A 25,753-nucleotide genomic window follows, 5' to 3' on the forward strand; every position below is an offset into this window, starting at 1 on the left:
TATTGAACATCCCCCATTAATTCTACAGCTGCTACGTGCCAACAGAGTGGTCCACAATTAAGGTTGCAAAATGCTACTAATTTGCCAAGGTTTTGGCATAATTTTTTTAATTTGTGCGCCTAGTGAAGCACTTACGGTATAGACTAGTGGTTCTTAATCTGGAGATGCACCCCTTGGAGCAGTACAGTTTGTTTAACTCTTTCAGGGGGGCCCAAAGGATTGAACATAATTCTGACACAGAATATACAGTATACTCCCAATGAAATGAACTTGTAATTAAAAAATTGGCATGGCAGCATCAGGCAGGGAAAACTCGCCATTCATTAATCTCACTCTTAACTTCATATAGAATTGCCAAAGATATCATTCTACTTCAGGGATCCCACATGAGCATTATATCAAAATTTTTGGAGATAAAAATGTAATAGAAAACTAAGAAAAATTAAAAATATGGTGGAAAAACAATGCCAGTGTTTGAATTTGTATCAGAGCTGCAGTTCTGTTGCTTGACTGAGTTGGAACAATGCATATTGATGCCCTCATTAAATTTAAGTCTTTTTCTCGACATTTGTCAAACCTTCAGAATTTGGGAGGTTAGTTTCTGGAGATAAATTTCAATTCAGCTGCCCAAGATGACTTCAAAATCCTACCACTGGAACAGTTTTGGGTGAAATAACTGCCTGCTTATCAAAAACTTACTCGACAAGCATTGTGAGTGATTGGTCCATTTTCTTCCACATACCTTTGTGAGACAGGCTTTTCAATGCTCGTTACAGTACACTAATTCTCAAAACTTACTGAATGTTAACAACTACATGCAGTGTGCTCTTTCTTTTACCTCACCAAGAATTCAAATGCTTGTGGAGAAGCAATGCCAATCCCCCATTAACTCTCGATGAACTATACTTGAACTTAAAGGAATATTACATTTGTATTGAGTATGGTTATTTGGATCTAGAAAGAAAATAAAGGCGATGAAACTGGAACTCGAAACAAGGTGTTCTTTGGCCCTTTCAGGATCAGGGGGGGCACTGGATTCATGGATGATCATAGGAGGGGTGCAGCTCCAAAAAAGTTAAGAACCACTGGCATAGACTGTGTCCCATAGGCCTCAAGGACCCCTTACACCATCCCTGCACTCCTAGCCGCACCTCAGAACACAGTCGTTATGGAGGAAGTTTGTTCATCTCCATCCCCTAGTCACTTGGAACTATTCACTTCACGTGGTGGTACAGGAACTCTTCGCCACGGCTAAACCAAGGTAGATAAATAATTTATTCTTTCTTATCCCTTCAGCCTGCATGCATATTTTTAGTTTTGCAAGATAACAATATATTTTTCAAGAACTTGAAATATTTGTGAAAACTGTGCATGTGGTGGATGACAACGTTACTACAAGCAGCAGTAAAAAGGTTAAGAAAAGGGAGGAAATAGGATCAAACACTTAATGTAAAGTGGTGACTTCTGATTTACTTTTTAGAATATAATCAAATCTCTCCCAGCTGAAAGAACATAATCAGTCCTTATTTACATCAGAACAAACCTAAGACAGAAGATGATACTGCATCAAATTCCTACACTTCAGCACAAAATCATTTAAGGAAGAGCCCTAAACACTAATCCAAGAACATGGACTAAATATCATAAGGTTTTGAGTATTTCTTGATCTCGCAGACAACAAACACCAACACCTGTTTCTATACACTAAAATTTTGTTTATAGGACTTGACCAACACAGCCATGACTAAAGCTATGAACACGAAAGGTACATTGCATTGTTATTAACATTTCAATTTCAATAATATGGCCTTCTGGGGTCCTAACAAAAGGAATAATTTCAATGTCTGATACACAAAGCTACATAGGCCAGTAATTTCCAGTGATATGATTCTATCTAATGTAGTTAATTCATTACTTTATGAAACCTTACTAAATGTATATATACTCAACTTTAATCAAGTTACTGTAGATATACAATTATATAGGTACAGTATACCTCAATTTACAATAACGACTTCAGACTTTTGATTTCATGATAAAAGGATGTGTCTATCTGTGAGTGAGTGTCTGTCTGTTCCAGCCATAGCTCCAAAATGGAAGAAGTTAGAGACCCTAAACTTTACACTCGCATATTACATGGGTCCCAAGATTGTATTACAGTCGGCCCTTCACATACGTGGGTTTAGCATTCACGGATTCGCAAATACGCGGATTGCCCCGCCAGAGGAATATTCTGTACATTGAAGTAATTGAAGTACATTCAACTCGCGCGCGGCACCGAACACGGGACACCGCCTCCTCCCGCAACCTCACACACACACGCATAGCTCTCCCTCACTCAGTCAGTCTCGCTGTAACCACACTTGTGTTGACATCAGCATTGTAGTTGCAAAAATATTACATTTCCGTGAATGTATTATATCAAGCACAGTATGAATAGAATATCACTAATATAAGAGTATTTTAACCGAAAACTACTAAAAAAACGAGTAACATCTCTTGAACATCGGAAGGTTAGGTAAAGTCTCTTGTTTTCGTCATGTATTTTATCCTAATTTACATTGAAATACATCACGTTTCAGCAAAAGTACTATTTATTTCTGAGAATATGGAAATGTAATATTTTGCTGAAATGACGTACGTATTACAGTGGAAAGTGACGAAAGTGATGACTCGCTTTCTTTCGCTCAAAAGATGTTACCGTAATCGCTTTTCGAATGGTTTTCAGTTAAAAAACCGTTGTATTACAATAATATTCTATCCTAATTCACTTGTGATGCAACATTTTTTTAACTGAAAACCATTCGAAAAGCGATTACGGTAACATCTTTTGAGCGAAAGAAAGTGAAAGTCATTGTTTTCGTCACAATTTTGTCCCACATTCCACTGTAATACTTACGTCATTTCAGCAAAAATATTTCATTTCTGTGAATGTAGTATATCAAGCACAGTATGAATATAATATCATTGTAATATAACAGTATTTTAACCGAAAACTATTAAAAAACGAGTAACATCTCTTGAACATTGGAAGGTTAGGTGAAGTCTTTTGTTTTCGTCATGTATTTTATCCTATTTTACATTGAAATACATCACGTTTCAGCAAAATTACTATTTATTTCCAAGAATATATTCATTCAGGCGCAGTTTAGGTAAAATATACGTGTGATGTAAAATTTTTTTAATTGAAAACGATTCAAAAAACACGTACCCTCTAGCCCTGTTCAAGGAGAAGACTGGGAGAAGCTGTTTGGTGCTGCAGACGATGACAAGGAAAATGATTTTGATGGATTTTAATGAAAATATTCAGAAATATGGTATCGTAGTATTTATTCAAGTCAATTAGGATAGGATATTATTGTAATACAACAGTAGTGACGATGTGGAGGAGGCGGAGGGATAGAGCGGGGAGGAGGTGACTGGCGGGAGCAGGGACGAGTGGAGATGCCAGCCAGTACATTGCGGGTGTATTAATTGTTTTTACAGCTATTTTTGCATTTTAATGTTAAATACTGTACATTACGTTTCAACAAAACTACCATTTATTTCTGAGAACATGGAAATGTAATATTTTTGCTGAAATGATGTACGTATTACAGTGGAAAGTGACGAAAGCAATGACTTTGGCTTTCTTTCGTTCAAAAGATGTTACCTTAATCGCTTTTCGAATGGTTTTCAGTTGTGGGATTATAAGGCTAATGATAGGATAGAATATTATTGTAATACAGTACGAGTACAACAGTTTTTTAACTGAAAACCATTCGAAAAGCGATTACGGTAAAATATTTTGAACAAAGAAAGAATGCGAAAGTCTTTCGTCATGATTTTATCCCACTTCCCACTATAATATGTACGTCATTCCAGCAAAAATATTACATTTCCATATTTATTTCCGAGAATATATTCATTCAGTCACAGTTAAGGTAAAATATACTTGTGATGTAATATTTTAATGAAAATCCAGTATCGTAGTTTTCTCTTGTTTCAAATTTAATTAACAAAGATTGATGTTTCAAATGTAATGAACAAAAATTTATGTCCAGTATCTATAAATTAACTTTAATAAATGAATACTTTGTTTTACATCGTCCTGTGCTACCATACCATGGATTTGGCTACTTTGGGCTCGCAAGAGATCTGCCCTGGCAACTGTACCGACACTCACAGCTGGTGGTGTGTTGGTGCATCGTTTCCATTGTTTACTGGTAGTTACTGGTAAATATTTTTCAACCTAATGAAACTATTACCCGTTTATAGGTCAACCCCCAATTTTTGCCAAATAATTTGGTCTTAAAAACTCGAACTACACACAGGTATATACGGTAAATAAGGACATGGGGGGCCAGGGATTTTGGGGGGGGGGGGCAGCAGCAATAGTACACGGATTTTTAACATTCACGGGTATCTCTGTTACCTAACCCCCGCGAATGTTAAGGGCCGACTGTATTATTGACCACAGACCCCCTGGTGATTTGTGCAAGAACCGAAAACCTTCCCCAACTGAGATATCGCTGTAGCGATTGTGGAAGGTGGTTACCCGTGTCAAGGAGGGCAAACTGTGACAGTCAAAGTTATACAATACATAATATATATAGCTAATCAAAGGGAGAATGAAAAACATTACAGTATTTTGTTAACACAAACAATAATAAATTTATCTTAAAACTCACAATAACGGAAAACTCTTAATTGGTGAAGCTGACATTTATGGTGTCTGTTGAGGGTTAGTTGTTGGTGATAGGATACCATCAGCAGTTGGAGGAGAATTTATATTAATGCCTTCTGCAGGAGTCAATGGGGAAGGGGGTGTTTCTGCTCCAAATGATGCCACCAAGAGGTAATAACAAGATAAACTGAGCATCTCGCACATGACTAACCACACTGGGGAGTACCCTACACCCTTTTGTTAACCAAGTGTACTACATTGAAAGTTGCTGGGAAAACTGGGCACATGAACTGTAAATACCCCTTAAAATAGAAATTGCATTCAAACAATACCATGTTTAAAAGAGGATTCCTAAACAGTACCGACAGAGCTCAACTGCTTATTTAACTTCTGATACAGAAAATAATCAAAGCTTTTTGTATACTTATTTTTACTTTATAACAATAACTTTTGTCCTTATTAAGCTACAGTGGAAACATCAGCTTTTTCAAACTACGTAACTATACATTTTGTCAAATCAGAAATTCGTTCACACTTGAGAAATACTTACCGATAGAGTACTGTAGGAAATATGACTAGTATTCATATCTGAAGTTACAAATGAAACTGATACAAACCTGTCTTAACAGCAGTGGTCACCAGTTATCAAATCAGGTAATAAAATGGCTTTGGAAAAATAGTTGAAGCGGTGACAGCTCAAAGACAGATACAGCAAGCAAAATTTTCTTACTATCAAAATGTTGCCCTAATTATGTAGTCTTCATATGTGAGTATCATTTGCTAGTTTAAACTGGAAATAATAAATAGAAGTTAATAATCAAAATCCATTTTTTTCCCAAATTTCAAACGTTACAAAACTCTCTCTGGTAGGAATATACCAGAGTACAGAGTAATATAACAAGATAAAAATATTAGAAACTTGTTTATCTTGAAAATTTAGAAACAATCTAGGGTGCTTGATATACAGTGGTCCCTCGGTTAACGAGCACAATCCGTTCCAGCAGGTTGCTCGTTAACCGAAAAACTCGTTAACCGAAACCATTGTTTCAATGGGTTTTTGGGTAATTGGTTCCAGCTCACCGAAAATTGCCTAAATTCAACAAAAAAGGTAGAAAAGTACACTTACTTTGAGGTGTGTATGTAGAAGGCTCCTGGATGATGATGGGAATTAGAATGGGGGTGGAAGAGAAGGAAGAAGAGAAGGCATTGGGGTGGAAGAGAAGTCACCCCATGGCACCATTTCACCCATAAAATTTTAGCTCTCTTGGTGTTTTTCAAGATTATTTTCTTTAAATCAACACTGCACTGCATTATATATTGTCAATATGTAAAATATATTTCAAAATGACCAATAATTTGCTTGGAAACAGAAAAAAAGCGTTTAGTTGAAGAGAGTCTCAAGCAAGATGTTACCTCCACTGAAAACAGAGAGACTAACGCCTGTCTGGTGTGTTAACAGGCTGGATGGCACGCCAGAAACTAGTTTCTTTACCTTCAATTATGTTCAATAATTGTTAAAATGACTAAAAAAGTTAATATTAAACTTTTAAAATTATTGAATAGTATAAACTTCTTGATATTTACTAAAATAGTAAGGAATTTAAGCCCTAAAACTGATTACTGTATTGGCGGACTAATACTACAGCTGGTGGACCGCCAAATGCAAGCAAAAACATGTTGAAGTCGGCTCGTAAAAAACTCGTTAATCGAGGGATTGCTTGTTAACCGAAGTTAAGAATCTTATGGAAGGTAAATCGTTAACCGAAATCTCGTTAACCGAGGCGCTCGTTAACCGAGGGACCACTGTATCCTATAGTATACCCGAGAATGTGACTTGAATGGGGGTGCTGTATGTGAAAATTGTCTTCGATTTGGTGTGACTTCGGACAGCTCAGAAATGACTTGGGAGGCACATTCCAAATATTATTCACATACCCTGTACTTGCATGAACGCATGATATAAAACTTATGCCACACAGTAATGGCATTGTGCATGGTACTGATGTGAAACAATGATAAAACTAATCTAAAGCTCAGAGGGTAATGCAAGAACATGGTTAAATTTGTTTTGCTGTTTCCCCCAATGTATATCTTAAAAAATGAGCCTCTATAAGAACCAATAAGCATGTTATTTTCACATAATACAATTTTCTTGTTAAGTTTTCTCATGTCTTGTTTCTTCTTCCTTTTTTGACCTATATTGTATATGTAATTTTGTTGTTGCAGATTTCTGCCCAATTTTATCCGGCCAGGCTCTTAACAGGTACACCTCGATAAATGATGTCTCGTTTAGCGATATTCTGCTTTCCAATGGTCATGAATAAAGACCATTTTGCTATATACAATAACAAAAACTGCTTTAACGATATCCATCAAATATCCATTGGTTAGAATTTTTTTTTATCTCTAATGCAAATTATGGGTTGTATATACAGTACTCAAATTAATCACAGTTCTGCAAGGATTCCATCAATGCAAATTATATTTTTCTATGTACAGTCACGTGTTAGCCTACCCACGTGCTGCCACACGGCCAATCTGCGCACTACAGCTTTGTTCTTTGTTGATCATAAACCCATCATTGCATTGCTTCCTGATTATCGGTCAGCATCGTACATTGTACTTTTCATCAATATTTTTTCCTTATAGTGAGAGGACAGCACTAATGTTTAAATTGAACTATGTTATGGTGACTGTGAAGTGTTATTTTCTGTGTTTTTGTGACTGTAAGGTGGTTCACCTTTGTTGTTGTGAAAATGAAGTGAGCAGCATAGGCCGATACCAGATTTTGTGATCATAATTCGCTCTGTTTTTTGTGAACATGAGGTGTGCAGTGGAACTTTGAAAATGTCTGGGAAGACCAAGGCGTCGAAGACAATCGTGTCTCTGAGGTGAAGCTAGACAGTGTGAAACTGCATGAGACTCCCCAGAAGCTGTGTGGGAGTCAGAGTGACGTCTCCACTCCACCTACAAGAGTCCCCATAGCCTCAAAGGGGACATGTGATGATGACCCGGCTTATTCTTCAGGAAGTGGTGAATGTTGTTTAATTTTTTCTATTAATTTTAGAAGTGCAGGATTTTTTTTTGTTAGTGATACATGTGTGTTTGGGGACTGGCTGGAAACGTATCCCACCGAACCCCATGTTATAATGCTGTAGTGGACGTCTCCCCTACAACTGCGTATCCGCATTCCGATGCGCCGCCGTATCCTAGCAACCAAGCGAGCGGCGACACCAGATGTTATCATTACCTAGCAATGGAACCAAGACCGGCGACTTTCTCGGGTTTTCCCAACATGACTCATAGAGGACTCGCGGCTGCTGGGTATATAAGCTCTGTCTCTCCAGTGAGATTCATTCTGACCATCTTCTTGAACAAGCAACACCTCCTCCTCCGCCGCTGCCTGGCAGCCCTCGCTTCTCCTCGCCTGCCTGGCGGTCCTCGCTCCCGCCAGCGAGCATGGCGACCCACCAGCTGTCCTTCTCTGAGCTTCCTCACCAACCAGCTTTCTCATTCTGGTCTCTCTTCTTGAACAAGCAACACCTCCTCCAGCAAGCTCCACGCTGTCAGCATTCATTCAACCAGGAGGCCAGCAACAGGCAACATCTTCTCTAACGAAGCTCCTGCACATCTACCTCCTTCAACACGCTACTCACCGAACGTCTCTACTGAGCAGCTCCTCACCACACGGCACCTCCAGTACCAGACTGTAAATCATATAACTTATATTATACAAGAAAACCACCTTAGAGTTTCTATCCATCCTGAGTGCAAGACAACATTATACCACGAACACCTACAAATGGTGACTCCCGGAGATAAGCACTCACACAGGATGGAGGAGAATCTGATCACGCTCCCAGTCTTCAAGCAGACACCGGCTCCTCTTCCTGCCCCAAGCACCACATCCTACCGACCCCAGAACACCCGTCCTGCCTCAGACGTCGACCCCGGCCCAGCAGTAACCCCTGCCGCCCGACGCGGCCTCTGTTCCTGAGTGCGGACCCACACACACACCCCTCTTTTCTCCCTCAGGTACTCCCTGCTAATGTCCTGCACCCTTCTGCTGTCGTGGACCCAGCTGCTGTCACGAGCCCTAATCTGCTTCTGCTGACGCAGCCCCTGCTCCTGACCCAGGCCCACACACCCCAGCAGGCGCATCTGATGACCCTGTACCTGTCGTGAGGGAAGCACAACATTCATCGCCCCCACACACCCTTTGTCTCCCTTCTCCCACAGATAGTGTGTATCTAGACAGTTGTATTTCAGCGATCGGCTCATTCACGCCATCGCCATTGTCTCACATGAGGCATGCACCGCCCGGTCTGCCTCACATGTGCTAAGCAACTCTACAGACAACAAGTCTCCTACACCGCCTGGAGGGAAGGGGGAGTATTGTAGTGGACATCTCCCCTACAACTGCGTATCCGCATTCCGATGCGCCGCCGTATCCTAGCAACCAAGCGAGCGGCGACACCAGATGTTACCATTACCTAGCAACGGAACCAAGACCGGCGACTTTCTCGGGTTTTCCCAACATGACTCATCGAGGACTCGCGGCTGCTGGGTATATAAGCTCTGTCTCTCCAGTGAGATTCATTCTGACCATCTTCTTGAACAAGCAACACCTCCTCCTCCACCGCTGCCTGGCAGCCCTCGCTTCTCCTCGCCTGCCTGGCGGTCCTCGCTCCCGCCAGCGAGAATGGCGACCCACCAGCTGTCCTTCTCTGAGCTTCCTCACCAACCAGCTTTCTCATTCTGGTCTCTCTTCTTGAACAAGCAACACCTCCTCCAGCAAGCTCCACGCTGTCAGCATTCATTCAACCAGGAGGCCAGCAACAGGCAACATCTTCTCTAACGAAGCTCCTGCACATCTACCTCCTTCAACACGCTACTCACCGAACGTCTCTACTGAGCAGCTCCTCACCACACGGCACCTCAAGCACCAGACTGTAAATCATATAACTTATATTATGCAAGAAAACCACCTTAGAGTTTCCATCCATCCTGAGTGCTAGACAACATTATACCACGAACACCTACAATGCTCCCAATCTACATTAATTCACTTAACGATGGGTTTTCTGGATCCTAACCCCATCATTTATCAAGGTTTACCTGTACAGCCATTGAATTAACATGATGTCCAAAGTCACCCTAGAACCGTCCAAGGTCACCCCATCTCTGGGGTGACTTCAGACACCTATAATTCTTCTCTTCACAAAAAAAGTACGACGTTTGTTGAATTTCTGCTGACACAAATGGATAGCCTATTAACATACTTAACATATGCTTTTAGCCTTCAAACTTAAACTGCAGCTTAGAAAAAACCTTAAACACTGTCCGAAGTCACCCCATTTCTCGTCAAAAAGGACATAATAGTTTTCACTGGGTTAGTAATTTAATTGTTCAAAGCAGAATAGCCTAATTCTTTCTTTAATTCATGATAGCTATCTGATAGTCAGGGTCAGCTTTTTGTTTTCTTGTTTATTTAAGTTTGCTGTTTCTCATAAACACCCACAGTACTCAAAAGCACAAGACAATAGGACAAATCTGCAATGAAAATCGAAACTGGGCCCAACTGGCAACTACAGTATCCAAAAATAAAGAGTCAATCCTGCCCAAAGAAATGGAGTCACAACCCTTAAAACCCAACACTGTACTTGACTCAGGAAGGTCAGAGGATCTTCCCATCCTGGACACTAGATATTTAAATAAAGGGTTGCATCTGCATGGCAATCTACCTTCTTATGGGTGGGGAATAGAATGACAGCTTGAACTTTAACTGAAGCCAGTTACAATGCAGTACTACAATTCTACTAGATTTGGCACTAAAAAATTTTTCTCCCAGGTCCTTACATCCCAAGTTAATCATTAGCCTTAAGTACATTTTGCAAAATTGGCCGGGCTGCATAGAGCTAATATGTGGACCAGAAGAAACCAAAGCAAGTGCAAAAAAAAAAAATGTGGTCTTAAGCCATGGAGGCTCACCAGCAGCTGCATTTGTTTCAACCATGTGCTTTTTCTCAGGAAGTTGACAATAGCTGGGCATTCACACGAAATTTGGCGAGTGTCTTACAGTGCATCACTGTACAACCATAATTGGAAATAAAACTTTATAAATTTTTCTCATAAAGTAATAAACAATGACTTAAATTTAATTTGTTTAAATCTAAGTCTAGAGTTGTATGGAATGTACCAGAGTGTAACTAAAAGTGTGGTGAACTTCTGGAATACCTGGCAGCATGCACAGCCATTTTTTTCTCCTGTTGATTATCAACTATACAAAGCCATTTCTTGTACCTTCCTGCACATGTACAAATTAACTGTCCCTCCAGGAACCTGTTGTGGAGAAACTTGTCATGAATGAATCAATATATACTAGACTAACTTACTTTCTTCACTTTTTGAGTTGTTGCTAGTAGAAGAATCCTCCTTGCTACATGATGCATGAGGATTTGAGCTATGATTTGTGCTGGAACTGTTGGCACAGTCCATGGCTTTGCTCTCGGGCACATCGTCACTTGTATCACTCTTCCCCTCACCATTCTCTGTTAATTTTTCCGGCGATGGTTCAGGAGATATAACGAAAGACTTGGCACCATCAGTACTGTCACTGTCCTCATCATCTTCAGGCAGTGTTGTAATTGTGTCTTCACTATCATCTACGGTTGTACTTATCGGCACTTCATCACAGAGATGTTCATTGCCATCAACAGTATTTACTGGCTCAGAATAATTATCATTAGCACCATTGGTATTAACATCACTCTTTTTCTCATTAAGAGTTACACACGCTTCTTCACTACCCTCTACCTCTTTCTCAACTTCAACTCCAATATCTGCACTTTCATTTCTAGTTTCAACAGTCTGTCTATCACCCCCATTATTCTTTCTCATCCCCTCTGCTGCTTGCTGAGTTGTCCTTGCTCGCCTCTGAAGTTGGGCTTGGACTCGGAGACAAGCAGGATTATTACCCCACATGTACACTTTGTGGTTTTTAGTTACAGCAATCTGGAAAATTAAGACCAGGCTTTAAAATAGTAACAGGAGCCACATTTCTTTATGTATTTGATAATGAAACTATTTTGTTTCTATTGTATTTATTCCTCTCCCACTTTTGTGGAGTGAATCACAGGGTATAGAAATATTAAAGAAAGGTGAGGGGGAATAGTAAGGAAAACTAGCGCAGTAAATATGTAGATGTGAGAGGACAGGGCTGAAACATCCTTCATATACACGTACATATTGAAGTACTCTAAGAACAATAAGTATCTTATACACTACACAAAGATGGATCATTCACCCACCATCCATACTCTATTCTCAACTCGAATGCAAGAGTACAGTATAGGTGCATCTTGTCTTAAAACGCACAAAAATCATTACACTAATCCCCAATTAATGCTGAAATAGTTTTGCACAAAGCTCAACCACTTCATTACCAAGCAAAAGCTGAATATGACATTAATACAGCAATACTGTCCAATGTTCTCAGGAATTATCAGAATATTCTGTAAAAAGGGTTTAAATCCTTTGAAATGGTTCATCACACATAGTAGGTATTGAGACCATCTCCAATACAAAACAATCTATAATCTCTGTACATCAAAACAAAATAAGACTATACAGACAATCTTTAATCTGCACACACCAATCATTTACCATACACCAGTAATCTAACCAATTGTCATACACCAACCAATCCTCATGCTACTATCTATCCTTACACATCTATCAATTCTTCACATAACATTCAATAAAAATCAATAACATGAGAAGGGTGTTATCCAGTATGACCCTACCAAACATCACAGATTTCCCGGTCTCAAATGGCTAGTAGTAAGCTGATAAGTGGTAGAAAAAAAAAATCTTCCCCTTTCATATAGCTATTAACCACCACCAATCTTTTAATACTCACACAGCAGTCAATCTTCCATACTCATTTAATGACCGACCTTTGATCTTTGGTTCAGATCATATAGTCTCCCATGAATGCCCTGACATATTTCTGGGCTTAATGAACTACAGTACATGTTATTCTACCCAGAGGTCATATAGGAAGGTTGCTTAAAGGGTGTTATGTGCGAGAACTGATGACGGATGCACTGGAAGCAATAGGGGTGGGGGGGGATCATTTAAGAAGCAACAGGTGTATGAAAAACAATATGAGACCATAGATGTAGAGAAAGTGGTTGAATGAAGATCCTACAACAATAAAAGTTAACTAAAGACAGAAAAACGAGAGAGAGTGTGTGTGTGTGTGTGTGTGTGTGTGTGTGGTGTGTGTGTGTGTGTGTGTGTGTGTGTGTGTGTGTGTGTGTGTGTGTGTGTGTGTGTGTGTGTGTGTGTGTGTGTGTGTGTGTGTGTGTGTGTGTGTGTGTGTGTGTGTGTGTGTGTGTTCCAGTAGCCCTGTAATATAATGAGATATGCCTTGCAGGAGTAAAAAAAAAAAGTCATATACACAAAGTTATAGGTTGTTTCCTTACATTCTGAAAGTAGCCCGAAGCCAGATGTGTCGCAGGACCAGGCAATGGTACTCTCTCCGGCCTCGTCACCTTCACAATGCCGCCGTTACCTATCTGTCCATATGTGCCACACCCCCAGGCATATACATTGCCATCTGAGGACATGGCCACACTATGAGCATACCCACCGTCTGCTAACACAATATGCTGGAAAGATAAAAAAAACTAATTAATTTTGTTCTAAAAAAAAAATGAATAACAAACTGTATTATGATAAATAAGAGAATTGATATGGTGAATAATAAGGAAATTAACAATAATGCTATATGACATATATGACAGAACAATATTTTCCCAGATATACATTATGTCATGTCTAAATTTAATTAAACCATGAGCAATCTTACACACACAAAATACTTGTTATCCTCTCAGTCCATGATAGCACCACACCCTTAAAAATAACAAAGCAAAGAGTAATGGGACCACAGTGACCAGTGACCACAAATTTTAACCCTAAAAAAAATAAATCTGAGCAGTAAGGAATAATCCTGTCAAATTTCAAATCAATCCAGTAAAAATTATGTGACTTGACAACTTGACAAATTTGGGGTCATTACTAGAGACACATGGCATGGGTGATGACTGTCCACTGACCAAATCTGGGCATAGGGTAAATACAATTTTTCATCTTTCATATCCAACTTTAAAAGTGATGATTTAAAATCATTACTTCACAGAACATGTAAACGTCTTACTTATTCTTTGAAATGTTTAAATAATTGAGGAGCCATCAACTGCAAAGAGAAATAGTCAAGACTTCAAAGGGTTCTTGCACTGGTACATATCTGGTACAGTATTTCCCCTTACTTAATTTTTTTCCAGCAATAACAAACATCAGTTCCTACACTGAATTATTAATGTATCAATAAACTTCTTTTTCTTATGATCTGGACTGAGGGATCAATGAAGGAACTCTCATTTCTAACAACAACCACACGGTATTCAGGATTTCTCTTATAAGTGAAGAGAGTAAACTGTAATAAATATAAATTCTGTCTTCTTTTTTCTATATTTTTCAAGCTAAAATGGTGAACTTTTCTAATATCATTCCAAAAACATATACTGCTGTAAAAACTTACCTTTCTGGCAAGCCTCTGAACTGGTGTGGGAGTGAGACAATCTTCCACATTACTATTGCCCAGCTGCCCATGTACGCCCCATCCCCATGTGTACAACCTGGAACAAGAAACATGTAAAATATTCTAGCACAGGTATACCTTGATTTGCAATAACTATTTACTATTTTCTTATAGTATATAATTTACACCTCTATTTCTATTTAAAATACTTCTGTATTACAGTATACACTATATAAATATTTTTTTTTTAGATGGAAACCATGTAATTTATATCTAAAGAAGATCAATATTACATAATATTATGTTTCAAGCATTCTGATTGGCTACATCATGCCATGGAAGCAAGCAGCTGTACATAAAGAGGAGCACATCAATTAACATATGACTGCAGTACTCCAGTGGTAACACTTCCTAAGGAAGATGAAGATGAACCACAGGGGGACGGAGATTCCCCTACCTCACCCTTCTAAACACCTCTGCAGCACCACCTCACACAATGTCCAAGGTACTGTATCTGGTTAGTAAGTTAATATTTGTTTTTAATTAAATTGTTGCCTACATCAGTATCATCATTTAATAGACATTTTCCAAGCTTGCATGGGTAACCATTTTCAAGTGCTTACATGCAACTACAGCACTGTACATATCTCTAAAGTGTTATTTTATTATGTGTTGGAGTAGTGTCTTTTTTTTTTCGAGGAAGGTCTCTCCCAATTAATAATGACAATCAATGAATAAATACAATTTGATTTATGATTACTTGATTTACAACAGGATTACCAGGAATGCAACCCTATCATAAATTGAAGTACAGTGCACCTAAACTCACATGTGACTTTCATATTAATGAAGATAAAACTTACATTAAAACCAATGATGAGGTATTTATGACATATCTACCACTTTTCAAAATAATATACTCACACCAAAAATATTACCATTTTATGTAGTGTATACAGTGCTGTATTAAAAAGTAAACATCCAGTAAACTTACTTTCCATCTTCACTCACTGCTAAAGAGTGGAACTGACCACAGGCAACAGATATGATGCCTTTGCCTTCCAAGCTGGCTAGTAGAGTAGGTCGTGGACATCTACCTGTTCCTCCTATGCCAACTTGTCCATATTTGTTACTACCCCAGCCATACACCTGTAACACCACCATCATGTACAATATATAACAAGTAAAAAGATGATATGTGCCACACTACCAAATATAATATAATAAACTACATAAATACAAATTACTTTCCTTATTGAATATTTTATTATTTTATAAAAAAAAATTATAAGATTAGAAAATCTATTTCAAAATTCCATAGACCATGCACTTGGTACACAAGTAGAGAAATATTTATAACTGTTTCAAATTGTGCATTACTTCACAAAAAATTTTCTACAGCTTCTGATGTATGACAGAAATTAAGTATGCCAGGAGAATGACACAAGATTGCAAACAAGACACAAAGTGGAGACAAGGAGAGTATAAAAGTGAAAGATTATTTTATTAGATGGTCTTGACAACCAGCTTGACTACAATACAGTCAACATGAGATTCCTTCTTTAACACATGGCAGAGATGGCAGATGCATTGATGATGGTAACAGTAAAAGTTAAATGTAGTGTATGAGTGTGCAGTAATGAAGAGGACATGAAGTGCTGAGGCAATGTGGAAGTTGTCTCACTCAACACTAGATGACAAAATAACTGAGCTTTCTTCTTTTTATTGAGTAAAAATGTTTTTTTCCTGCCTCTCTCCCCAGATGCACCCATCACAAACACACACATACATATTAAACTATATACTGGAAAGACCTTTGGTTATGGCATTCTTAATACAGTATAAGTGACTGACAGATATAAAAGTACATACCCCATTATCTGTTACTGCTAGCATATGGTTTTTCCCTCCAGCTATACACAGTGCTCGCATCTGGCCAAAGTACGACACAAGTCGGGGTTCTGAGCCGTCACACACAAGGGAGGATGTAACCTTTCCATTCATAAGTGGAGCAAGAGGGCTGGAGCCTCCCATCACATGTGGGATGGTGCCATTGATGGTGGACTGCACAGAAATAAAATAAAATAAAATAGGGAAATTAAGGAACTATTAAATGTGTCGTCTTACTGAAAGGGCTTAATCATGTAACTTTTGAATGCAGTGTATCAGTGAGATTTAGGAAGCTGAAAAAAAAAGATAAAGTATTTCTAAAAGGTATAAATTAACTACACAAATATTATGAGATAAATACTCTGTCCGAGAGATTAATATGAAAGCTATTCTTTACTCAAGATAAGAAAAGCTAATAAAATGGAACACACATGAAAATAATTAAGAATGAGGAATAATTAAAAAACTGATTAGAAAACAGTATGCCAATTTGCCTAAAGAAAATGTTGTCTTCCCTTTCTTCATAAAAATCTGTCCAAGTTTGGCAAATATAACAGACCTAAAGTTACTAGCTGGACATTAAGAACTAGAGCAGTGACATGGCATACTCACCAATTTGGGGTCATCTTGTTCACCTATGAATCACCTGAGGTCATTATGAGCAAGTATGGTGTATGGTCACTCAAAAATCTATCTTTACTGGAGAGTGTTGATGTATTTCAAAATGAACACTGGGACCCTGTTGTCTCGGTAGGGTTGTCAAAATCCTTCGTCCTTTGCGTCATATTGTCTGACACAATTTTGTAAAGATCGTTTTTTGACCGATTTTACTTTGGGTCATTAGGAGCACCTGTGAGTCACTTGGCACCATTATGAACTCTTGGTGTTATTTTCAGCACCTGTGATACATTCACAATCATTATGAGTAGTATCTGTGAGTCACTTTGTATCATCAGGAGCACTTGTGACTCACTTGGCATCATTATGATTCATTTGGTGTCAATACAACCACCAGTGAGTCACTTGCAGCAATGTGAGTCAATAAAAGTACTTTTAGTTATCTATAGTTCCCTAAACTCATTGGGTGTCTTCTTGTTCGTGACAAGGAGCTTCTAAGTTTGGTAAATGAGGGCTACACAGATATAAAATTATGGTCCAGCAGCCTTGAACTTTAACCTTTTTAACCACAAAATCAATGTGTGTTTTCTTTTCCATATCGGAAGCTTCCTTCCAAGTTTGGTGAGTAAGGGTAAAAAAGAACTAAACTTATGATCAACAGAACAAGCTGACAGACTGACACAATTGCACACAAGTCCAAACACTAGATTCATTAGTAGTGATGTGACATAAATTTAAACTAACCTCCTGATCTTCTGGCAGATAAACAGTGAGACCAGAGAAGAGTTTGTGATTAGTTGTAGTTCTGGGCCCATGTCCCAAGACACCATAATCAGGGATACCCCAAGTGTAGACAGCACCACTAATGACCACAGCAGTGTGACCGTAACCACAACAAAGCACCTGGCGACGTACCTTCTCTATTGGAACTGGCACACTCTGCTATGTTGGAAAGAGAAAAGGGAAAGTCAATAAACATAAAAGCTGCAAATGGAAATCTCTGAGATTATAAAAAATATAAAAAACTCCCTAATCATTGTAAAAATTATCATTCGTAAAATATATACTTTTTAAACTAACCTGAAAAACTATCATCAGTAAACTATATACTCTCTTGTCATAGCCTATATATAATGCCTGCCAAGCTTCTACAAGATTTAATACTCAAAATACATGGAATAGCATAGTAATCTATATTTTATGAGCAAAGTTTAATACACCATGATAAGAATGCAAGTCAAATTGTCTTAAAAATCAAGGGAGAGAGACCAAACAAGTCAGGTAGATGTACAGTAAATGCTTTCTTACCTCTTTGGAAACCTCCATCTTGTACATCAAGAGGTCGGGATTGTACTTCCAGCCTCTTCTTTGGTTTAGCTGAACAATAATGGCTAGAAACACCTCTATAAAAGCTTCTACAGACACCAGTTCTTCATTACTACATGGTAGGAGACATGAATTTTGAACCATGGATGATAAAGGCGGAAAGGCTTGTTTCCTACCATTAGTAGTTTGCATGAATGGTCTGATGGCTGGTTGTGTGGGATTATAAAGGTCAACCAGGCGGCGGAGAATAGGAATCTCCACCGTGGCTAGCAGACTTAAGACAAGGGCAATGTGCATCCGTGCTAATGATGGCCGAACCAGAAGAACCTGACGCAACTCTGGATCAGACACACAATGTAGATAACCAGCTTCCCTTTCTCGAGCTATTGGTAAAACACCGTCCTTGTTGGTGGAACTACACAGCTGCTCAACACTTAACGTATCTAAAATTGGTGAAGCTCGAGATGATAACAATACTTGCAATTTTTCTAAATATAGTCCTCGTGATGCTGCTAAATATTGCAGTGTCTCCCAACGCCAAGCCCCAGCAGCCAGGGTCAGTGCCAGGATCTCATCATAGTACTGGTTGTCCCGGAGAAAGAGAAGCAAGTTTCTCAAGGCTTGTTGCTGTGAGGGAGGCTTGTGAGGACCTGGTAGACATAAATGATGAAGATGACACATAATGGCCAAGTTGGCCAAATTCCGCCGTTCTTCTGCACCTAAATCTGGGCCACTGACACCACTTGTCAGTGTACCCATATATGTGAGAAACTCTGTCACCAATCCCTGGGCAGCAAACTTGATTGAGCACTTCACATGAGGGCACTGGAAATACGTAAGCACTTCAGTACATTTAAAAATTAAAATACAGTCAAATTTTAACAGACAAGTGTAAAGGAAAAATATCTTCAAGGTAACAAAAAAATTTCAAGTCTGATTGCTGAAATACAGTATTCCCAAGGAAAGGAAAAAAGAAAAAGTGTAACAACTTTTTTTAACATTTAAATGGAAAATGTAAACTTTCCCTGCCCAAGTAACAGTGCTATATCACTAGGAATGAGCTGGGAAGATGTGGCCAAGATACTGTATAAGGATTCTATATATGATTATTTATTCTAGAACTTCATCTCCTAATTACTGTACTGATATAATAAATAAAATTACCAAAATTAATCAATCATGGTAATTAAATATTTAAAACTAGATGAAATTTTGACAATTATGGCCTTCTGCAACTACCACATGAGTACAGTACAGTAGAGGGAGCATGACCTGTGAACATGGAAGCATTGAGTAATTTACTGCTCACATGCCAAATGATAAATTAATAAAATTTAAAGTTACAGTATAATTTCTGGTTATCTGTATTATTCTAAAGCTGTACTGCAATATATTACTTATCCTCCCCCCCACCAAAAAAAGTAAATAAAAAAAAATAAAATAAAAAATCTGTCATATAAAGTAATTACCGGTAATAGATATCTGGATCACTGAAGAGATGCAGAATCTGAGAGGATTGGTAAAGAAAGCCTCAATACATTTGAAGAAAAGAGATGCAATAACTAACCCTCCAACATGAGGATGGCACTTGATTGGCTGATTGATTTATAAGGAATATTGAGAAAGATATCAATGACAGCTAAGCACTTTCTATCTGAATTTTATTCCTCTCCCATGGTTCAGTGGGGTAAATCAAGAGGTATAGAAACCTCAAAACAAGGAGAATATGAAAAAGAAAAAATTGCATTAGACAAGTAGAGAGCAGTGGGATAGGGCTAAAGCAAGAAGGAATACTCTTGCTCACATTCTCAATTGCCATACATGGGGGTAATATACTCTACAGAGCTACCGGTAGTTTTGACTAAACAGGTACCGTGTATTGTGGCCTATAAGTCGAATTTGAAGCTTCAAATTTTTTATTCAAAACTAGGGGTCATCTTCTACAACAGGTATAAAATGTCAACCTCTGTACTTGTTGCCATATACTGCTAGTACAGTGTACTACCATATACTGTCAATATAATGTACAGCATGATTTGCTTATCATGTACAGTTAACCCTCACTTTACGCGGTTAATGTAACCCGGAGGGTACCGCGGAAAGTGAGAAACGCGTAAAGTGAATAACATAACATATGGGATTAATTGAAATGGAGTCCGGGCCGATCCCCAAACTCCACTTTTTGACGACACACAACTATGTTGTAGTAAAAATATTATCTTAACTTTATGATGGTATGCACACACAATTAATAATTAAGAGAAATATCAATAATATTAGGTTTTTTAACACTTACATTAGTAGAAAAAATGGCTGGGCACACGGGGATGGGCGGTTGGTTCCGAGGCAGAGGGCAGATTATTGGCCCTCACCTGTGTCACTTGTATCAATTGTATCACTATCCACCACAGAGGCTTGCAGGGCCTCTTTGTCAAACTCCCCAAAGTCCATATAAGTCCATATCCTCACCATAATTATCACTATCACTGACTTGGGCCGGCTGTGGTGGGTGGCGGGTGAAGAACTGGTAATGTTTTGATGACTGGGCGACCTTGTGCGCACCATGTTCGCGCAGCTTACACAACATGGCGGGAGGTTTGGATCCAAAAATGGCGCGGCTCACCAGCCGCTCTCCGCGTAAAGGGGTACACGCACCGCGGAATGTGAGCATCCTGGGTTCCGGCAGGGCACCGCGTAAACGTGGAAACGCGGAATGCGGGACCGCGTAAAGTGAGGGTTAACTGTACAGTGAACCCTCACTTTTGTTAATTCAACACAGGATACCGCGGAAAGTGAGAAACGCGAAAAGTGAACAACATAACATATGGGATTAATTGAAATAGAGACCAGGCCGACCCCCAAACTCCACTTTTTCAGACACAATACCTACGTTGTAGTAAAAATACTTAACTTTATGATGGTATGCACACACAATTAATAATTAAGAGAAATATCAATAATATTAGGTTTTTTAACACTTACATTAGTAGAAAAAATGGCTGGGCACACGGGGATGGGCGGTTGGTTCCGAGGCAGAGGGCAGATTATTGGCCCTCACCTGTGTCACTTGTATCAATTGTATCACTATCCACCACAGAGGCTTGCAGGGCCTCTTTGTCAAACTCCCCAAAGTCCATATAAGTCCATATCCTCACCATAATTATCACTATCACTGACTTGGGCCGGCTGTGGTGGGTGGCGGGTGAAGAACTGGTAATGTTTTGATGACTGGGCGACCTTGTGCGCACCATGTTCGCGCAGCTTACACAACATGGCGGATGGCGGGAGGTTTGGATCCAAAAATGGCGCGGCTCACCAGCCGCTCTCCGCGTAAAGGGGTACACGCACCGCGGAATGTGAGCATCCTGGGTTCCGGCAGGGCACCGCGTAAACGTGGAAACGCGGAATGCGGGACCGCGTAAAGTGAGGGTTAACTGTACAGTGAACCCTCACTTTACGCGGTTAATTCAACCCACAGGATACCGCGGAAAGTGAGAAACGCGAAAAGTGAACAACATAACATATGGGATTAATTGAAATAGAGACCAGGCCGACCCCCAAACTCCACTTTTTCAGACACAATACCTACGTTGTAGTAAAAATAACTTCTTAATTTTATGATGGTATGCACACACAATTAATAATTAAGAGAAATATCAATAATATTAGGTTTTTTAACACTTACATTAGTAGAAAAGATGGCTGGGCACAAGGGGATGGGGGGTTGGTTCCGAGGCAGAGGGCAGATTATTGGCCCTCACCTGTATCACTTGTATCAATTGTATCACTATCCACCACGGAGGCTTGCAGGGCCTCTTTGTCAAACCCCTCAAAGTCCATATAAGTCCATATCCTCACTATAATTATCACTATCACTGACTTGGGCCGGCTGTGGTAGGTGGCGGGTGAAGAACTCGGTAATGTTTTGATGACTGGGTGACCTTGTGCGCACCCTGCTCGCGCCGGTTACACAACATGGCGGATAGCGGGAGAGGGCGGGAGAGATGGCGGGAGGTTTGGATCCAAAAATGGCGCGGCTCGCCAGCCGCTCTCCGCGTAAAGGGGTACACGCACCGCGGAATGTGAGCATTCCGGTTTCGGCAGGGTACCGCGTAAACATGGAAACGCTGAATGTGGGACCGCGTAAAGCGAGGGTTGACTGTACCATAATTATTAAGTTTGAATTTTTTTTACTTGTCACAGTATTTAACAATAAACTATCAGTACTAGTAAATTGTCATTACTCACCTAGTGTACAGTGTATCTTAAATATTTTTACGCTTATGGGAACTGTATTGCTGTGATTTGTTTTCACCACATTTGTGTGCCCTAGTAATGTTTGTTTGTATAAAAAACGTAGTTAACACTGAAAGGTATTTTAACGTTTTGAAAATGCTGCAATTTGGTAAAACTTGTTAGGGAGTGCTGTTAAAAAGTAAATGTTGACAAGTTCAGCTGAAACCACGGACATAGCTTTCAAATTGCAGTTTAGGGGATTGACTTAAGAGCCAGGTATAGGCCTAGATAAAAAATTTCAATTGAAATAATTAAGGTCGTCTTATATGCCAGGTTGACTTAAGGGCCACAATATACGGTACAAAGTAATTCATAAGAATACCTAATAAAGATTCTCAAATAACATTCCACACACACACATACAATAGATATTAATGAAATTTTTGATGAAGCTACTCTTACCCTAGAGTGTTTGTACAGGGCAATGGCTGTACTAAAGTTGCGAGATCGAAGCTTAACATCTGCAGCCAGTTCAAATAGCTTGGGGTCCAGGGAGAATATGACTCCAAGTTTGTTGGCACTGTCGATGTCACCAGCTCTGAGCACCAGGTTCATGAAGAGAGACTCCACACTCATTCTGAATACAAAAAGAAAAGGGGTCTGAAGAATGAAACTCAATTCCAAGAAGTATTATTTAGAATCACTAAATTGTGTACAACATTATTCATACTGGGGATTTTGATTGCTGAATATTGAGTGGAGAAAGTGTTGAAAGTGAAAAGGGTAAATGTGAAAATTTTGGTATTAAAGTTATTGATGGGCAAGAATCTGGCCATTGTTGTGTCAGTACACGCCCCACAGGTTGGGCTATGTGAGGGAAAAAATTACAAGTTCTGGGATAGGTTGTTGCATGTAGTATTGAAGCATGTTGAAATGGAAATTGTAGTACTGGATGGTAACCTCATCAGCCATGTTGGCAAACATACATCAGGTTATGAAAGTGTGCATGGTGAAAAAGGCTCTGGAACAAAGAATGCTGAAGATAAAAGAGCACTAAGTTTGGGATATTCTGAATATGGTTGTATGAAGAGGGTGTGTAGGCTGATTATGAACTTCCTTAAACATCATACAATAATAATCTTCATAATTCAATGTTTAGATCCTAACCACAAATTATGGCCCTGGGACCTGGAGTTTCAACCCAGAGACTGGCCTACACATCAGTTAAACTGGTCAGCAGCTGGATACATTGAAAACCCTGAAGACATCTTTACAATATAAAGAAAAAGGGAGATAGATCTCACCTTGGCTGACATATATAGAGAGCTTTTGAGGTTAGTATTAAGCAGCCATGAGGCCATGTGTGAGTTGGAAGCTCTACATCTTCCTCCTCATCTTCTTCCCCTCGTATTATTCTTCCTAACACAGAGGATCGTCCAGAGCACGGAGGGCTGCTGTTAACCTCTGATGACACCAAGGGAGGACTTGGGTAGAGACACAGAATTTCTTCTTCTTCTGGTAATTCTATTTCTTGTATTACTGGATTGATTTTGCTATCCTAAGATGTAAGAAAACATAAGATATAATTCTTGAGCTGCAAAGTATGTACTTACATATTCTTTCCTACTTTTGCTTAAAAACTAGAATCCCTGCATATTATAAGAAAATACTAAGAAAGTGTGAAGCAATTTAAACCCTCAGGCCTTGGTGTACATGCTTGATTACACAAGGTTGGGAACAGAATAAAGTTGGCAATCACATATCATTTCATTCTTTATCTTATTCAGGTATCCCTCTCTGAGGCCTGACGCATGTATGAAAACAAGTTTCACGAAAAGATTCTTAGGCCTAGAAAACTGTGAGATATGCTGTAAAAGATTCTAACATTTCATATCAGAATAACAAAATTAAATTCTAACCACTTACTATTGTTCCATCGATTTTTGAAGAGGAAGAGAAAAATGTGGACACCATTGTAATTTTTCTGTTGGACTCCGTGTCTGACAAGAAGATCATCTCATCTTGAAGCACCACTTTGTCAGCATCGGGTATGATTTTGAACACATACAATGGAGTTGGCTCCAGGTCAGTACTATATACCTGTAAGGGAAAAAATATTATAATAAACATTAGAAAACTTGTACAGTACATAATTTCCAAGGATTAAAAAAAAAAAAAGAAAAGAGATGAGAGTATCTTAAGTTAAGAAATTAACTGTATATTCTATTTCAGCTAAGAATGAAGTTGGAGCAGTGGCCCGATATAAAGGTATTGAAATAATTAAAGCCCAATTATAGCACATACAAATAAATTCTCTCCTACTTAACCTAATAATTGGTACCAAGAAAACAAAAATATACCTGTAGACCTTTGGCTCATTGAATTCTGATATATAAGAGTACCAAGGGTTGAGGGATGTTATATCGAATGTCAGCCCACCCGAGTACTAATTATTAGATAGAAAAAGCTCCCATACCTGTAACAAGCTAACAACCAGGTCTGTCCATAGTTCATTCATCTATGGATTTGTGTTTACTCTTGCACTTTTCCCATTACATTTAAATACAGAGTAGCCAGACACCAGCTATTTTATCAGATGTGTTCGTGCTGTGGCATGAACATTTTATCTGCCCGACACACAACTTATGTTTTTTGAATTTCAGGATTGTTTTATATCATTTTGTATATTCATTAACATTGGTTGTTTTAGTTCACTTAAAAATTTATCTTGTTTTCCCCTACATTTCTCCTTAGATAAAAAGAAAAAAAGTATAAAACCCAAAACTGATTCAAGTTATTACTGATCCCTCATTTGGCCTTCTCTGGGTACTGTACAAATGAACAGCAATTTTAAATTTATCTGAAATATTACGGCAATCAAACAAGTCTGAGATACGGCTATCCATCCAACTACAGAAACTCATCCCTTGCCTACAGAGCCACAGTTCACCATTATCTATCTATTTATTTATTTATTTATTTGTCTAATTACTTACCTAATTTTCAGCTTCCTCCCCACCACAATAAAGAAAAAATATAAATCTAATAATCATGCAAACTATTAACTCTTCCACACACTTAATTCATTTATCATTAGCCTCTATCCCTAAATATCAAACCTGATTTTCAGGTATGCCCAAAATTCAAATAAGATTGAAGCTGTTCATCCCTACATCTGCATACTGCACTTTAGATATCAATACACCTTCATCCTGGATAATTGTAGAATGATTCACTATCAATTTGAAAATTTTCCCACTTTAATCCCCCATAATTTATTACAGTACTAATAATTTTTAAATGCAGTCATCCCCCAATATCCAGAAGGGTTAGGTTCCATAAAATCTTGTCATATACAGAAATCCCACATATTGAACTCCCATTGTAAAGTATAATTAAGTTCTTAC

At 38.8% G+C, this 25,753-nt stretch overlaps 1 protein-coding gene across 5 annotated transcripts in view; it reads right to left on the bottom strand.

Annotated features, from left to right (window-relative positions):
* LOC121874922 overlaps window positions 1–25,753 on the bottom strand; it is a 67,443-nt gene that overhangs the window by 23,584 nt on the left and 18,106 nt on the right. For all 5 annotated transcript variants that reach the window (XM_042379273.1, XM_042379271.1, XM_042379275.1 and 2 more), the window contains exons 8-17: window positions 24,273–24,446; window positions 23,651–23,904; window positions 22,809–22,983; window positions 18,093–18,935; window positions 17,529–17,726; window positions 16,149–16,340; window positions 15,271–15,425; window positions 14,277–14,373; window positions 13,156–13,341; window positions 11,062–11,680 (exon numbers count right to left, since the gene is read on the bottom strand). In XM_042379273.1, the coding sequence (XP_042235207.1) occupies window positions 11,062–11,680; window positions 13,156–13,341; window positions 14,277–14,373; window positions 15,271–15,425; window positions 16,149–16,340; window positions 17,529–17,726; window positions 18,093–18,935; window positions 22,809–22,983; window positions 23,651–23,904; window positions 24,273–24,446 (2,893 nt within the window). The remainder of the gene's footprint in view (window positions 1–11,061; window positions 11,681–13,155; window positions 13,342–14,276; window positions 14,374–15,270; window positions 15,426–16,148; window positions 16,341–17,528; window positions 17,727–18,092; window positions 18,936–22,808; window positions 22,984–23,650; window positions 23,905–24,272; window positions 24,447–25,753) is intronic.

This window comes from Homarus americanus, unplaced genomic scaffold (genome assembly GCF_018991925.1).
Source record: "Homarus americanus isolate GMGI-L3 unplaced genomic scaffold, GMGI_Hamer_2.0 scaffold56009, whole genome shotgun sequence".
NCBI classification, from domain to species: Eukaryota; Metazoa; Arthropoda; class Malacostraca; order Decapoda; family Nephropidae; genus Homarus; species Homarus americanus.